This window comes from Pleurodeles waltl, chromosome 1_1 (assembly GCF_031143425.1).
Source record: "Pleurodeles waltl isolate 20211129_DDA chromosome 1_1, aPleWal1.hap1.20221129, whole genome shotgun sequence".
In the NCBI taxonomy this organism is placed as follows: domain Eukaryota; kingdom Metazoa; phylum Chordata; class Amphibia; order Caudata; family Salamandridae; genus Pleurodeles; species Pleurodeles waltl.
This window is the reverse complement of record NC_090436.1, coordinates 204,377,110-204,395,556: the sequence shown is the minus strand read 5'-3', so window position 1 is coordinate 204,395,556 and position 18,447 is coordinate 204,377,110. Positions and strand designations below refer to the sequence as shown.

General features: G+C 42.9%; 1 protein-coding gene across 1 annotated transcript in view; it reads right to left on the bottom strand.

Moving 5' to 3' along the window:
* Positions 1 to 990: 990 nt before the first annotated feature.
* Positions 991 to 18,447, bottom strand: part of DNAJC21 (DnaJ heat shock protein family (Hsp40) member C21) — a 191,935-nt gene continuing 174,478 nt past the window's right edge. The window contains exon 12 of the mRNA XM_069220760.1: positions 991 to 1,029. Within this exon, the coding sequence (XP_069076861.1) occupies positions 1,006 to 1,029 (24 nt within the window). The 3' untranslated portion in view covers positions 991 to 1,005. The remainder of the gene's footprint in view (positions 1,030 to 18,447) is intronic.

Here is an 18,447-nt window from a genome sequence, read left to right as displayed (position 1 = left end):
AGAGGTCAATGGATCGAAGCAACATGGGATTGAGGGGATATCATCATTGAGGAATGAAATCATCAACAATAATCAATGTAATCAATGATCTTAAAGCTCAGACAATAACCACACCAGTTTATTAAGAAGAATTATAAAATTTATTTCCCTAGATTAACAGCACTAATGTCACGAAAATAACTTTCAAACACAAATGGTAAGCATATAGAATTAATAATGTTAATGTATCCAAGTTTAATCAAAACAGTCAAACAAATAATCTCTAAAACAATAATGCTAATAAGCAACACCAAAATCTGTAATAATGGCAATTTAGGCATTAGTACAACATTCAAAGTGTGTCAATATAAATCTTGAGCATTCAGTATTAATACCCTCACTAACCACAAATTAGCATCAACATGTTGGGCTTCATGTAAAAGAACATAGTAACACAAATTTAGGAAAAATCTTTCTAACTCAGGTTATTATAAAAAATATCATTAATATGCAGCAATCAAATTATAATTTGCAGCTGGTACCTATAAAGCAAAAGAGACACATATAACATTACAACGACATACGTTACCCTGATCGATAACAACAAGCAATCTACTTTAGGAAGGGGACACCATCAGGTATGTCTTCAGAAGAATCGGGCCTAACATCAGCTAAACCTGCACTGCTAATATGAATCTAACCATCAGCAGGAACTTTGACATCTAATTCTCAGGTCTCTATCATGAAGTCCCTCTCCTAACATCTGAAATTTCTCCTCTTCAAATCTCTAATTCTGACTCAAGGAAATCCTACTCAACTTGTTATACTGATCCTCAAAAAGCTTATGATTGGTCAGTTAATGGGGTGGTTAAGTTTCAACCAATTACAATTCTAATTGATAACCTACAATACAACATCATCGCATTAACCAAGATGTATTCTCAACAGTAACTTTTCCTCTTCCGTCTCATCTGTAGCTCCATTGTTCCATCTCGTCTAAACTTCTCTTCTCAGGAAGGAACGTTCTCACTTGTTACATTCACTTCCATCCTCGAGGAACAAACCACGTATTAGTAACATTCTCAAACAATAGAACATTCAACGTATTCACAAATTTAGTTAAACATGACCTTGTAAGACATAATGCAGCAATCTTCTATGTATAGCTGTGGACACATCTATTAAAGCGTCAAATAATTTTTTATGAAAGCATTGAATTATGGAAAATAACCACAACATTTAGTTAGAATTTTACTCAGATAGGAACAGAAATGAACTGTGGCAACCATTTTCAAAAGTCACCAGTTTTACACGTTAATTCATTATATAATTAGTATACTAAAATCATTAATAAACATGTTAGAAAATTCACATTCTCACAGGTGTCATGCTTAATCATAAGCCAGCTCCCTGTTGGGCCCCACTGAGGGGTTCTTTGCTGGAGATCTTTTCTGGTTGCCATTGTGAATGGTGAGGTGCAGTAGAGGTGTGGTGTTATGAGAGTGAGTAGATTGGTGCAGGAAAGGTAAATTAAAAATGACAAATTGGGGCTATCAGAATAAACATTGTGCATGATCCTTTGAGCTGTTAAAATGTCATGGGAAATAAGGGATCAGAGAAAAACCATAGCGAAATGTCTCTCTCAAAGGAACTGGAAGCAAACCCAGCTCTCCATGAAGACCATAGGTTGACCGAAATGTCTGAAAAGATTCAGTCCACTAAACATCAATACTGTCAGCCACTTCAAAAGAATAATGTAGATTAGCAACAAAACAATATGAACATTATTTTCAAATTTCAAAGCAGATGATGGTGACATCAGTGAAGCGTCAAAATACAGTTTTAACAATCAATTTCAGATTTCAGAACTGGGCCATTACTGACACTAATCATAATTGAGACTTGCATGTGTGGGAGTGGGCTAACACATGCGGGCACAAGCAGAAACAAAAGAAGACAAAAATAATTTGGAAAACATCTAACTAGAATAATTCACTACAAAAATATGCTGGTGTAAGTTACTAACTGAAAAGGGAAACAAGAAACCACATTTAGTTATACCTCTCATCATTGGACTGCATACAGCGTTGATTCATCTAGACAGAGTGTTCACCACCTTTTGGCGTCTGCTGACAGCAGCACCAGGACAGTGCAGAGCACGAGATGCACTTGGAAAAAATCAGCAGTTCAGAATAAGTTGCCCTTTTTAGCACTGAACAACATAACAGAAAAGGGCAGTTAAGACTATGATGAGAAAACTCATCAGGAAACTGAGAGTAGAAATGTGAGCGAGCAGACTAAGCAAGCATAGAACTTATTCTCTGAAGAGCTGGTGATGGACTGACACCAAAAAACAAGTTTAGAGAGAGACTGCTCACAAGAAAGTTCTGAAGAGGTCTGACCTCTGTTCCAAAGATCTTCTCTAATTAAAATAATCAAAATCCATTTGATTGGTCCTCATGGTGGGCACATACTGGGCGTCAGTTTCAGTATCCAATATTTGCAGGTGGCATCACCAAGTTCTGATACATTTAGAAAAGTTCACAGAAAATAAGTGTTGTCATCTATCTCGGGTGACAGGATTCTGCCAGAACATTACATTTTCTAATAATCTGCAACATGCATTTCTTTTCCCATCGCACACAATAAACTAAACTAATATTTCACATGAGAATCATAAGCTTCCTCTGCAATTCAGCAGTTAGAACAAATATTGTCACATTATTGCATCTGAAACATGTCTCTTCTCCTGGAATTCAATAGAATATTCATCATTACAGTTTGCATCCTAGAGAACGAAATTCAATTTAAAGGGGTGATAACAATGAACAAGTAAAATTTTCCAGGACTGCTTGCAAAATTAATCTTAAGGCCTAGTCAAGTTAAGAAACATAAATGCAAAATAATACATTTAATACATTAATAAAACCTATTGTGCACCCATAAGTTCAAATCAATGATGCAAAGCTAATTATTTTTCTAAAACATCATTCATGTTTGTCAAAGGAGTTTTAACCGTGTACTTATTTTTCATGCGATGAAAGCTATTCAATTCAATATGTGTGTTTAATTCTCATTCATTTACTACTCAAAATACAATTTATTTCTGCTGTTTTCTACTAATAATACTTTTCATGTTAATGTTTATTAATAATTCACTCAAAAATAAATGCAAAATGTTTTCTTGTTAAACGTGGTGTCATAGTACAAATGGCTCACTGTAATTCTAACGTGCACATTTAATTTCCACATTATTTTCTCGCTTAAGCTTTTAAACGCAGATTTGTTAGCTGCCATATGTTGCTTCTATGCCACTAATTTATTATTCAAACATGATCTCTCTCAATTTAAAATATCAATGTATTTACTTTTGGTAACACTCTTTCTGCTCCAACCACAGATTTCTCACCTTCAGAATATTCCTAACCACTAGAGATTTTTTTCCTTTAGTGCTCCCTGTGCCGGTAGGTGGTGCCATATTTCTCTGTGGTGATTTCCTATAGCCCAAGAAGCGACATAGTGGAGCTCCATATAAGCACTTCCTCTGTGTACTAATGTCAGTTTCCTAACCTTTCAACTCTGCATCCTCAGACGTGAAGCACTTTTGTAGGTAACAGTGTACCAAAATATATCTTCGAACCTCATTGTGATGTTCCTGAGTCCATTCCACATGACGGGAGATGGGAAGGTGGTGAGGAATCTGCAATGAGATAGAATATCTAGCAAAATGAGCATAACCACAGGTAAGTAACTTACTTTTCTGATGGATAATTCTAACTGCAGATTCCTCTCCGTTAGAGGAGAGGCAGCACAGCAATACCTCCGAAAGGTGGAATGTCTGATGTGGACACTGGAAATTTTGCTGGGTGGAGCTCGCAAAATGACCCTTTCTTCACATCTGTCAAGACAGTAGTTTTTTATGTGTGTGCATTAACTCTCCCAGTCATAGCGGCCTTGACCCTTGTGAAATGAGTCCACAGGCCGTCTAGCAGATCCTCCTTAGCCAATGCATAGTTGATGTTAATGTAGTAGACTATCCACCTCAACAGAGCCCTCTTTTGAATTCCTCAGCCTTTCTAGGGTCTAGTGAACCCCACAAAAAGCTGATCAGTAATGTAATGGTATCTTACCCCAGGCAATATAGAAATTCAAAGCTGTCCGAGTTGAGCTGATGGAGCCTCTCCTACTCTTTTGAGTGTTTTTTGCAGGGTCAAAAATGTCAGCAGGGTAATGAATTTGGAAGGATGACACCAACTTTGGCAGAAATGCAGCCCACATTTTCAGCATCAGTTTGTTTGGGAAGAAAGTGGTGTAGGGAGATTGCACAGAAAGCCCCTGGATTTCACTTGCATACCATGCAGACATTATAGCAATAAGAAAGACTATTGTGATTGTAAGAAGCCATAGCAAGCAACTGTGCATAGCCTCGAATGGCTATTCCCATGACTAGATACAGGTCCCAAAGAGGCATGACAAATGGCTTTGGGGGGAACATATTCCTCAGGCCCTTCAGAAAATACATGACAACTGGTGGTTTAAAAAGATAGGCTTGGTCTGGCAAACATATGAAATTCCGACAAGTACTACTTCACTGCACCCATTGTAAGTTCCTACCGGTCAACGAAAAAATGTACTATACTTCAGAAAGATGACTGAGCCCACACAAGGCCTCACACCTTCCCAGCTTCCAAAGTAGGTGGATTTCTTGATCAGGCTTCTGGCTGCAAGAATATCATCTACTATTTCATGCTGCAAATCAAAATAATTCATCTGTTCCTGCTAAATCTCTGTTCATGGTAGGCTGAGTTGGTTCGGGTGTAGAACTCTCCTCTGTTGATGAGGCAGGAGGTCCTCCTGAAGGAAGCTGAGTGGGGTGCTCAGGCTCAGAATTGCTGAGCACCCCACTGTCCTGACCCTGTCCAGGGCTATTAAGGCAACTTGGGGCTGGTCTCTCCAGACTTTTCTGAAAACTCAAGGCAGGAGAGGTAGTGGCAGGAGCATGTACAGGAGACCCATGCCCTATCGTAGGTAAAATGCATTTATAGACCTTTTTGGATGGAACATAAGTGAGCAGAAGCTTTAACTTGACTGTGGTGAACAAAACCAGCCAGGGCATGCCCCAGTAATTGAAGATAATCTGTGCCACCTCAGGATGAAGATGCCACACATGGTCTGCTCAGCTCTTCTACTCTGGCAATCAGGTACCCCACTAGGTGGTTGGATACTAAAAAAGATCTTCTGGTGGTCTAGCTGTCTTAAAAGACCCAGCCTCCAGTCACAGGATCCCAGACCTCAGATTGTCCTGGTTGTTTTTGTACCACATGGCAGCCATGTTTTTCATTGGCACCTGTACCTGCCTACCCCTGTTGGTTGGTAAGAAGACTTTCAGGGCTATACGGATTGCCTTAAGCTACAATAGGTAAATGTGGAGTTGGCTCTCCTCTGGAGATAAGAGGTCCTCTTCTCTATCTCCAGCAGATAGCCTCCCTAACCCAGTAACGATGCAACCATTACAACTGTGGCATCTGGATGGGGAATGTAAAATGTCCTGCCAACTGTCAGGCTGTCTTTAGACTGACACAACCTGAGGTCCTGAGCTGTCTGTTGCAAGACCTGGACAGTTGGAGAGGCAACCCAAGTGCATGGCTCATTTAATCCCTAAGTTCCATTGCAGGGTTTGCATGTGCAGCTGTTATATAGGACGAGGATGGTGCACGAGACCAGGAGCCCAAGAAGTCGTAGAATCATCCTCATGGAGACCAGGACGGAGCTGAGTTCATATCCTGAATGTCAAAGAATTGCTGCTATGGGAGAAATGTTTTGAATGATACCATTTACATGATAGTACCTATAAAGGGAATCCTCTACAAAGGGCTCAGGTAGTTAGTGTAGCCATTTTTAATATAGCCTTTGCGCGTTTGCTTTAAGCATTAGGCCTCTGTGCACTTCGTTCTAGATGCATTTTATTTAGCCTCCCACTGTTATTTTTCAATAACCAGTTTCAAGGTCTTGTTTTATTTTCCTCTATCACACTGTTTAGCCTACTTCAGCACCGGAGTTCGCAAACAATACATTCTTGCTCGCTCTGTGCTTCAGTCAAGGATACAGTCTGGTACATTGCCGATAGACGTGGTAGGAGTTTAGTCTTTAGGGTTCGTAGACGATACACATTCTTACATAGGGACGTTTCTTAGCACATTGAAGTGTTAGTTATAAAAACACTTCCTAGTCCTAATACACGTAAGAGGGAGATTCCGACCCAGGAATCATAACTAGACGCTGACTGCCCTGTTGCAGATGCTGATCCAGATCACAGGCCTTTGCTCAGGTATGAGGGTTGATGTCCTCCCGGGGAATCTGAAAGGCAAGCTTAGAGCTTAACTTGCTGTGCTCAAAATAGAACTTAGTAGAGAGAATGTAATCTGGTAACACTATGATAGCGTAATTTCTATGTTTCACTCTCCTCGTTACTATTTCAATCCTACTATGTTGTATGGTTCTGGTTATTGCGACTCATGCCTTACTATCTAAAATGCAGTCGTTTTATTAAATCAATCTGTAAAACTTAAACTGCCTTTGTCATTTGTATATGAGACCACACTTGGTATGAGAGAGCTGGTTGGGATCTGAGTGACCACGACTTCCCTGAGAAGCTCTAAGATGTCATGCGCTCGGCTGCCCAATCATCCCTTCCCTTTGGGAGAGATGAGGCACTGCTAGTTAGCCGGAGCAAAACCGGATTGAGGGTGACAGGGATCCTTCTCCGTGGGTTAGACTTAGTCCCCCACACTGAGAACGACCCTGATACCCAAACATCCAGTAGTCTCATTTAGGATAATGAGAGCCAACGCGACATGGCGCCGCCAACGTTTGGTCTGGCTCTAATTTTCGGGTCCACCTGTCCCTCTCATATATTACAATGATTCCTCGGTTCCTTTAACGGAGACGTCCGTGGCACTGAGGGCTTCCACCACCGCGATATAGGTAAATCCTAGTTATAGCAAATGGTTGTTCAAGCTTGAACTCTAAAAGGAAAAGACCCCATTTTTGGTGTGCCTTCTCTGAATCGTCGCTGTTTTTATAATGGCGAATCCCCAGGTAATACAAATAGCTCTTAATATGAGGCAACCGCTCACAGCGCATTTGCTTGCACATGGTCTTACGAACCAGGGGGGGTCCAGTCACATTTGTGGTGGCCGCCCTTGCAGCCTATAGAACAGAACTTTTTTACTCCTGGGTCACATTTCCAGCAGCTGATGGGAATTCAAATACATTTCACACATATAAGATTGCGAACGCTCCTGGACAGTACAGGGCGTACGCATATTTAGAAATACCTCTATCTTATCAAGAACATAATAATTGGCTTGATGGCGCCCTACCCCATACAATATTACCAGTTAGGTTAGGTCCACTGAGTAATGATGGTCCGACCTGGCCTTTATTGGCCACATATACACCACATCCAGCGGTTGCAAACATGGCGATGGCTGAAGTTCGTCGTTTATATACAGACTTAACGGCTACATATAGACGCTTAGTACAATTTGTGATGCAGACACTAAACACAAACCCAGCGCGTGCTTCTCCAGCTCAACAACATGCAGTCGCTCCAGGTATAAATCCGGCGACTGCACACTCTATCATGGGTAAGGTTCCAGCCAAACAGGAAGAGACTCCATTTTGGCTGGCGCAAAAAATTCATACGCTGGAGGCGGTATTTCCCCATACGGGACCTCAGGATAAACATAGGATATTAACAATGTGTTTACCGTTTGGAATGGTTCCCACAGTGGTACATTGTAATACATGGGGTATGGTGTTTGCCGCGCTCTACACAACAGCACACAGTACACCAACATTGGCTAACTTACCGGAAGTGCTTATACAAATTCAGGATGAATATGGGGCTGCCCCAGCCTTAGATTTGGGAATGCAACTGATGGGCAATTTTGCCACGGTTTCCTCAATAATATTAAGTAATCTAAAAGGGGAGGCAGTGGCACTAGCGGTGCGTATGCATCTTCGTGACGTCCCGCAACTAGATCAGGAGCGGGAACTGCCTAAAATAATAGCGGAAACATATTCCAGTATCGGTCGAGATAGCCTAGGGGCTAGACCACAGAAACCACAGTTTCAAGGAAAAATTTGTAAAGACAATACTAAACAGCAACCTGAGGGTAATAAAAAGCGCTGGGAGAAAAAACAACAGACGCCTAAAAAAGAAAGGGGAGAATCTCCGCGACCGGAGACCCCGCAGACTAGGTATAATCTCAGAAATAGTGATAATTTGAAAACGCCTGATAGATATCAATACACTGATACACGCCAATCTTCTTCCTTTCAGGACTCATCGGAAGAGAGAAATGAGAGAGGTGGGCGGTCAGAGCGGAGAACAGAGTATGTGAAACCAAGACAGGAATCACAACGCTCTTCAGAGGTTTCTGTCAAGAAGGAAGAGAAACCGATACAACAAAAACAACAGTTTAAGAAGAAAAAAGTGGCGGCAGTCTCAGTTAGACATGCCACACAGGAAGAGAGTTCTCTCGAAGAACAAGACATGGGCACTGGCACTGTTAGACAGCGTGGCAGAGGTCACAATAGTTTGCTGGAATCTTCTAGAGCATCTGGAGGTGAAAGCAACTGATGACTTCATACAAGTTGAAACAGCAGATATGCGTGTCTCTGATCCCGATAGGGTATATACAGTGACTTTACAATTGGAAGGAGACATTGAACGCACTATAAAACGCAATCTTTTGGGATTGTGTAGTCAAGATATATGACATTTTGCTGGCTGAACAAAATTGGCCGCCTGACTTTGTTCGCACCTGCCCAGTTGGGGAGGAGGTTATTAAACCTTCGTTCTCACCACTTGTTCCAGGGGAACTCGCAGAGTCCTATAGTATCAAATGGGCTCTAGCGCAAGCACCTGCCTTATATAGAAATCTCGTAGGGTGGGATAGGGATTCTCCATATCATGTAATTCCGATTAAAGGCGAACCTCAGCCACAACCGCAATATCCAATAAAACATGAAGCAAGGGCAGCGGTGAGAGAAATACTTACACAATTAGAGTACCAGGGAGTAATTGAACCCTGTGTCTCACCGATGAATAATCCCTTATTCCCTGTAGCTAAACCGGACCGTTCATATAGAATAGTCTTAGACTACAGACATTTGAACGGTCATACCCGTACATATGCTATACAAAATTCACATAGCGCGGCACTAATGAACAACATTGTGCGGAAAAAATACAAAACAACTTTGGACATCTCGAATGATTTCTTCTGCCAGAATATAGCCCCCGAAAGTAGGGATCTTACAAGCTTTAGTGCGTTAGGCTCACAGAAAAAGTCTGTCGTTTGCCTCAGGGGTATAAGAATAGCCCAGGACTGTTTTCGGCTCGTGTGACTGAAATATTGCACGAGTTGGACCCTGAAGCATTGCCATATGTAGATGATATATATCTCACTGATGACGAGTTATTACAACATTTAAGACGAGTAGCCCGCATTGTTGTAGGGTTTGCCAAAATTGGCTACAAATGTAACTTCAAAAAGTCGAAAATTGCCTTCCTCAACGTCATCTTCTTGGGATATGAGCTGTCGAACGAAGGTAAGAGCCTAGCGCCACAATTTTTAGAGAAATGTGCACAATTGCAACCTCCTAATATGATTAAGAAGCTCCAATCGTTGTTGGGATTTCTAAATTTTGGCAGAACGTACATTCCTGATTATGCTACACGCATAAAACCATTATACAAATTAATACGTCCAGATTTTTCAAGCAGATTTTGGACGATTGAGCATACACATACTCTTCGAGAATTGCAAACAGATCTTCTCGCTGCAAAGCATTTACATACGCGGGACAATAAGACACATTTGGTCATCAGGGTAATAGCTGGGGCCATTGGGTTTACGTATGTCACCTTTAATGAGGGTGAGACAGTCCCGATAGGATACAAGTCTCACTTGTATTCGACTACTGAACAACGATTCGCACCAACAGAGAAAATTCTCACTGCTGTATAGATGGCTGTTATTAAAGAATGACCTCTTGCCCAGGGTAAACGCATTATAGTCGTTTCCCCCATTGCGGCCCTAGAGGCTGTTACGAAAGCGAGTGTTCCTAACGCGAAAGCATTACACCCGCGATGGATACAATGGGCTTCGTCTTTAACAGCCACTGATGTAGATTACATTTTTGACCCAAAGCTACAGACACAAGAATTTCTGCAATATGAAATTGAATACCCAGTTCCCACTGACACTTTGCCTATTGATCACTATCAAGTAGTCATGTACACCGATGGCTCTGCGCAACCGGCGGTGGGGACAAAACACCAATATTCTGCTGCATGTGCAGTAGTGAGCGGCCATATGGAGGGGGAGAAGTTCTGCCCCCAACATACTTATACACAAACATTAGGGGACTGTACGGCACAGTTGGCTGAATTGAAAGCTCTATTGCTGGCCTTGGAACATACAGATCCGGCGCAGTTTACACTGATTGTTTGTGATTCATATTACTGTGTCCAGTCTTTTAATGAATATCTACATTACTGGCGGTTGAATGGGTTCAGAGATTCAAAGGGCAACACCATAAAACACAGACTTCTGTGGGGGAAGGTAGGAGACCTGAAGGAGACGCTACCTAAAGTGCATGTTGTACATACTTTTGGACACCAGCGCGTTGGAATACACGTTGCTGGGAATACTTTGGCTGATGAAGCCGCAAAATCGGCAGTGGCAGTTGCCACTGTGGCCACAGTTACTCGTTCGAGTTCCAAACCAGACACAGAGATTCTGGCTGCCATAAAAGCTACTGTTGATGGCACGCCTTATCCTAAGGGATTTCCAAATAAATATCCATACTTAATGGGAAGTATATTGAATGCTGAGGTTAAAATACCAGGCGTAGGCGTACGCGATATCCCCAATAAAATTGTACGACCTCAATTGATTAATGCAGCGCATGAGGGGGCGGCATCTGAACATGCTGGCATGGCCGCCACGATTTCACTATTACAGGCCCGTTACTGGTGGCCTGGTCTCTATAAGGGGACGAAGCAGTATGTCCTTTGTTGTGACATCTGTCAACAAATTAAAGTTTCAACGGCTAGGCGCCCGCCGCAGACGCCCCTCTTAATATCAAATAAACCATTACAATGTGTGTACTTGGACCACTGTGGTCCACTGACACCAGACAGTGCATACAAATATATCTTGGTGGCTGTAGATTCTTGCTCCAGATTTGTGTGGGTATGGCCACAGCGCTCGGCTTGCGTATCTTTGTCGGTACATATGCAGTTGCGGCGTTCCATTCGGATCAGGGCCCTGCTTTTGCCTCAAGGGCATTCAGGGACGCCATGGCTTCGTTGGGGGTCCAGCTCCAGTTCTCGTCTCCATTTCATCCCGAGGGAAATTCTGTCGTGGAGCGTTTAAATCGCGATTTAAAACAATCCTTAACGGCTAGAGTCTTAGGTACGGGTCGTAGTTGGCTAACCCACCTGTATGGAGTACAGAGAGCACTAAATAACTTGCCTAGAAGGTCCCTGGGGGGTCGTACTTCATAAGAGTGCCTGTTTGTTCCTGATCTAGATGGTCCTGGTGTGGAGGCGGCGGAAACGCTTTTTGACATAAATGATCGTGTCACTGTTTTGCAGGAATTACAACAGTTCAGTGAAGATAACTCTTCTACAAGTGCTGCCTCCACAGGAATTAAGGATGTGCCAGTAACGCCTACTGGTTGGATTCCCAGAGTTGAGGATCTTGTGCGTGAAAAGGTCACAGTAAAAACAGAATTTGGCCCTTCTTATCGAGCACCAGTCCCTGTACTGGGAATACACGGAACAAGAAATGTTATTTCGCCACCGTTGCCAGGTGCCAAAGAAAATCGCTTTGTTTCCATTGACAATGTAAAGTTACAACATGTGGCCAATTCTGCACAGCAGACCAAGAGGAACGCCCATTAGTTCCCGAATCCCTCTCACTACTGGGGAAGATGTTCCGCTCCAAGTGATTTACACCAACGCTGTTGCCTCTCCGAGCTTGGGGAGGGTGAAGGATGATCTTGCGATAGTTCCACTGATGACGAATAATTTGGAAACATCTGATTGAGTTACTGTGACTGCTGATGTTGCAGGTGGTGTTATCTACAGTGTACCACCGCGAGAGACACCTACTACTCCATTGTATACGGCGGCACCTTTTGCAAGAACTGCCTCCGGATGCTTTGCCAACAATGACGATGGTCTATCAGACTCTTTGGCCTCTTCAACACCTGACCCAGGTCCACGTAAGCTGATTTATCGGCTTAAAGATACGTATTTTGTTTTTCCTTGGAACTATCTGTAGCTTTTCATGACTATGACAGCATTTTTTCTGTGGATAGGGTTTGTCGTTACCTTTTTTCTGTTAATACATGGTCATTTTCTTCCTGAGAGATCAGCGGTTGAACAGGTGGAGGAGGTGTTGAGGCCACATTTTTCATCACATAAGGTTTGAAGAGACTTGTACTTTGTGAACATTTCTGCAGTGCCAATTCCGGATGGGATTGTGTAGGATAAAGTAATGTTTGATATATACAGTCCCACTGAGATAATTCAAATACGGTATGTTCTAAAGTTATCAATGAATGATATTGTAATACCAGGCATTGTATCTGATGATTGGGACGTGAAGACAGTTGATTCCATGATGACTGAGTTACAATATTCTACTGTCTATGAGAATGAAGATGTTTACCAGTTTAAAGATAATTATGGTGACATGTTTTGTTACAATTATTATGGGCACCACTTTATACATAAGGCCAGTAGTCCAAAGACAATATTTGACTACATGCAATGGGAGCATTTCCCGACTCCCCCGCAAGGGAGTTCTAAAACATATTCTGACAAATTTGCGTATTTTTCTGGGCATCATCAAATGGATGCTAAGTCATATTATTTTAAGTTAACTCCGTATAAAGATAAGCAAATGTTGTTGACTAATACGAAATTCCTATACTCAGATTCTTTTGTTTCCCGACTGTCAATTGAGGGCTATGAATATTGGTAAAAAAATGTTGATTTGAAAAGTGTTTGGGGAACAAAACATTGGCAGACACAGGGTAGAGAAACATTGTTTAGAGCATGTCTCATTCTTGTCCAAATGATTTTTTTAAATGACACTGTGCAACAGACTAGCTGTTTGGGCTTAGCGACGATTAGAGAATTGAATATGCCTGGCATACCTGTCCCTACCAAAATAAAGGATTGGCAGAAGTATATCAATGCCACTTTTAGTGAACTTACAGAGTGGGTCCAGAATGGTACGTTTAACACTTCCTTGTCACGTGCGGGCGGGTGGTTATTGTGGCTTATAGACACCAATGGGTGTCATCAACGTTTTGTCACCTCCTTGGGGGGTTTCAGGACGAGTAGGGCAGACCCTCGCTACATATCACCTGAACATGCCGAAATTATTACTACATATAGCGTGGGAAAATTATGTCCACAATGGTTAAAATCATCCACGCTAGATGCAGTTAAGACACATCTCACGCTCCTGTCTAATAACACTGACTTACAAGATTTTTTGTCAGGCCCGAAGACACCCCGTAGGAAACGTTTTTTATACGAAGTGTACAAAGAAATATGGAAACTTTCCCAACAAGAGGCTGCGGCCCGGTTAAGGCAGATAGATCAGGACAATTTGAACCAGGCATTAGCTGTTGTCGATAATGGAATTCACACCCTGTCCGACCGAATATATACCATTGACAACATTGTTTCTTCTGCTAAAGACATTATATGATCTGACATGTCTTCATTATACCATGGACAAAGTCAAACGAGGTCCATTATGCAGTTGGGTTGGACACTTCAGACACTGAAGGCAGGTCGCGTTCCGTGGCAGCACATCAGAGCCAGGGAGATATTTTTTACCTTTAATTTGACACGTCAACAACAACTGATGGCAAAAAAGGAGGCGACTTATGTTATGTTAAACATTGAAAAATTGGAAAGATTGCCTTTTACCGTGGCCGAGATTCCCTCAGCTGAGTGGTTGATACACAGGGTTATTAATCTGCCTATTTCTACACTACAATTCACTTCTTGTTTAAAACATGTTCCAGTAGGCAGATATGAAAAGTTGGGAGACAGTTATATACATGAGGTGTGGGAACTTCCCTTCTTGTACAGATGTCTTAATGGCATGAGAGAGGTTTTTCTTAGCGGTAGTGAATGCGAGACTTCAGTCAGCCATTCAATGGTTTGTAAGCAGCTGTCCTTGCATGGGGCATATAATGCCTCGATTGCAAATTTGGCTTGCTATCTGAAGGGAGTTCCGGTCCCCTTGATTAAACACACATTCCAGGTGCTTTCAAACGGCAGCTACGTCCTCCTCAATGGTGAAGACTGTTGTGGCATGCGGGCCGGCATAGTTGACTTTGTTTCGGTCACCAAGGTCGTTACTTGCTGCGGGAATGTGTTATTTCCCCCCACTAAATTAAGGGAGGTAGCAGATATCTGGCCTCACATTGCTACTTCCAAGGTGAATTTTGACAAGTTAAGTAGAGTAAAGGCTCTATTGTTTCAAAAGCATGTGGCCTTTACATCTGCGCGCAAGACCTACGCACTTCAGGTGGCAAGGTCATCAGCAGAAATACAGTCCCTGTTAAATACCAACTTTCCGAGCAACTTTGGTGAACTCGTGGGACGTATATTTAATGCGTCCAGCACAGCTGGACTAGTACATTTTTTTAAAGCTGTGGGTGTTGGTTTTGTTCACACCTTCTCTTCCATATTCGATTTGATACCTTCGGCTATTCATTCAATTTTCAGAAGCATTTTTGGAGGATTTCTGATCACTTTGGCTTTATTAGCTGGCGGTTTGCTGTTGCTGTTGTTTTTCCGCAATGGCTGTCCCGCCGCAACAAGAGCGAATGTGGGCGCTCCCATCAGCGCAGCTGTGTCGTGAATGCATGATGCAGCACTTCGGAGCAACACTCCTGGAACATTTGGAGTGTGACTGGTCTCTGTCATTCAGACCAGTTTTGGATTGTGTGCAGCCCGTGTTTCGGTGCCATTGGTGCTCGTTTGAGCATGCACTAGACATCTGTCTCTCACAGCAGCGCCCCCCAGTGGTTGATGCTGATCTGTTGATGTTCCCGGTGAGGGCTCATTCCTAGACATGCGCGCTGCGGCTGCGTTTGCTTCGTGAGGCTGATTACGAGATACCCTTCCTGGAGGAAGTTGATATTAACTCGTTCACAGGCCCTGCACGGGATGCCGCCTTGGATGATTCTGAGGCTTTGGAACACACCTGCTCCTTGATAGTATTTGGCATGGATTTTCCGGTCTTGTCATCTGCCGAAGTGGAGAACATCCTGCTTTCCGTGACCACCGTTTGAATTGAATTTGATCTAAATTGACACTGTTATATGAATTTGGCTCTTAAGTCGCATGCTTATTTTTAAATTTGGGATTCTTGTGCTTTGGTGTCCTCTTGACTTGTCGAAATTAACGTTTTCGTAGATTTTTAATATAGGGCATTTTTTAAGCTTTGATTAGAACCACTTTCTACCGACAAGGGGAGGGTGTAGTGTAGCCATTTTTAATATAGCCTTTGCGCGTTTACTTTAAGCATTAGGCCTCTGTGCACTTTGTTCTAGATGCATTTTATTTAGCCTTGCACTGTTATTTTTCAATAACCAGTTTCACGGTCTTGTTTTATTTTCCTCTATCACACTGTTTAGCCTACTTCAGCACCGGAGTTCGCAAACAATACATTCTTGCTCGCTCTGTGCTTCAGTCAAGGATGCAGTCTGGTACATTACCGATAGAAGTGGTAGGAGTTTAGTCTTTAGGGTTCGTAGACGATACACATTCTTACATAGGGACGTTTCTTAGCACATCAACATGTTAGTTTTAAAAACACTTCCTAGTCCTAATACACATAAGAGGGAGATTCCGACCCAGGAACCATAACTAGACGCTGACTGCCCTGTTGCAGATGCCGATCCAGATCACAGGCCTTTGCTCAGGTATGAGGGTTGATGTCCTCCCGGGGAATCTGAAAGGCAAGCTTAGAGCTTAACATGCTGTGCTCAAAATAGAACTTAGTAGAGAGAACGTAATCTGGTAACACTATGATAGCGTTATTTCTATGTTTCACTCTCCTCGTTACTATTTCAATCCTATTATGTTGTATGGTTCTGGTTATTGTGGCTCACGCCTTACTATCTAAAATGCAGTCGTTTTATTAAATCAATCTGTAAAACTTAAACTGCCTTTGTCATTTGTATATGAGACCACACTTGGTATGAGAGAGCTGGTTGGGATCTGAGTGACCACAACTTCCCTGAGAAGCTCTAAGATGTCATGCGCTCGGCTGCCCAATCATCCCTTCCCTTTGGGAGAGATGAGGCACTGCTAATTAGCTGGAGCAAAACTGGATTGAGGGTGACAGGGATCCTTCTCCGTGGGTTAGACTTAGTCCCCCACACTCAGAACGACCCTGATACCCAAACATCCAGTAGTCTCATTTAGGATAATGAGAGCCAACGCGACAGTAGCACTTCGGCTCATTGCTGAAAAACCCCAAGTAGATCCACGGCCTAGCCATTATACAGGGGCGATCCGTGCTAACTGCAGAAGCCTGCTTTGAACAGCTAGTCATTGAGGTATGGCAGTACATGTATCCTCAAGCTCTAACGATAGGCAGCAAGCAACAGCTATCTCTTTTGTGAATGCCTGTGGGGTTCAGTTTAGGCCAAATAGGAAGCACGGCATTCTGGAAGTGTACTAACCTAACTGTAAACTGCAGGGAGAGTCTGTGGGATGGGAATATGAAAATACACATCTTGAAAGTCCCCTGACTGAAGAGCATGGAGGATCTAAACCTTTGAGCATTTTGAATGTGTCCTCCTTTATAAATCCATTTAGTCGTCAGAGGTTCAGTATAGGCTTGAGGACTCTGTTCTTATTTGATATGAGGAAGCTGCATGAATGGCACCCGTTGACCCTATCAAAGTCTGGCACCTGCTGCTCGCTCCGTTTGCCAGCAAGAGCTTGACTTCTTGCATTAAGATAGAAGTATGGTCCACTGAAAATACCTCTGGTGTCAAGACAATACGAGATGGGGAGGAAATAAAATGCAGGGTGTAGGTCCTTTCAGTAATTTTTCAGCAATTTTTAAAAACCATGTCCTGATGCACTGAATTTTCAGCCAGGGAAGAAAAAGCGTATTCTGCCCCCTTCTGGCTGTTTGTGGGCCTGGGAGGGCATATCAAAAGTGTCTTGGGAACCACTGCAGCAGGGAAGGAAGATATAGAGGATTGCTCTCCCTGCAGATTTGGATGGCTTTGGCTAAATCCTTGCCCTCTACCCTGAAGGGCTGGATTTGCTGCTGTACTCTCTTGGAAGGTTTACTCTGCCAATAAACTAGGGCCCATATTTATGAGCATTTGGCATAGAGAAGCGCAGCAAGGTGACTGCATCAAAGGGAAAGGGCAGGAATGTCCTGTATCTGTGGCATACAGCGCATTCCTGTCCTTTCCCACTGCGCTGTTTCCATTTTAGAAGTCTAGGGCTAATGTAGGCTCCCTTGCACCATGGTGCAAGGGTGCATGCGGTGTAGGCAGGATAGTTTTTTGCAGGAAGGAGCACCTTCCTGCAAAAAAAAAGATTCTGGGATGCTTTTGCTCTTTTTATGTGTGTTTCAGAATGAGGAAATAAACGAGGAGGCAGCGTAAGGTTTTGGTGCACCCCCAGGTTTACAAGGTCAGCACCCCCAGGTTTGCAAGGTCTTGTAAATCTGGGGATGCTTCAAAATCCATGGGTGTTGTGCAGAGTAAGGCAATGCAGTGATTTGTGCTGCCTTGCCTTATTCCATATCTATGAGGCCTTTCAAAGCTGCACGAAGTGGCTTTGCACGGCCTCATAAATATGATTTTGAGGTTTGTACCACAGTTGTATCGCAAAATGTGACGCAGCTGTGGCACAAGAGGCTCGTAAATATGCCTCTAGGCCTCTGGAACAGACCCTGAAACCATCTATATTGCAGGTGGAATTATCTGGCTGGGGACCATAACCTCAAAATCTAGCTCATATGAGACTATCTTTGAAACATTCGGACGCCGAGTCATTGGTTTCTCCGAATAGTCCAAATCCATGGAAGGGCATGTCCATAAGGGGCACTTGTACCTCCTCTGAAAACAAGTTGATCACATCCAAGTGTGCCTACTAAGTATTACAACGCTGGTGCCAAGAAGACAGCCTACGCAGTCAGTAGTGTCCAGGCCTACAGGTAGCACATTCTTTGCTGCATCCTATCTGTCTTAGATCATTTGGGCCAGTGAAGCGTTGAGGTTCTTCAAGCTATCCTGCAAGAGCTTGCTGGCCCTATTCAATAAGGCATTGAATGTCTGCATCAAAAGGCTTTCAGGTGTTTAGTCAAAAATTCAGGGTTG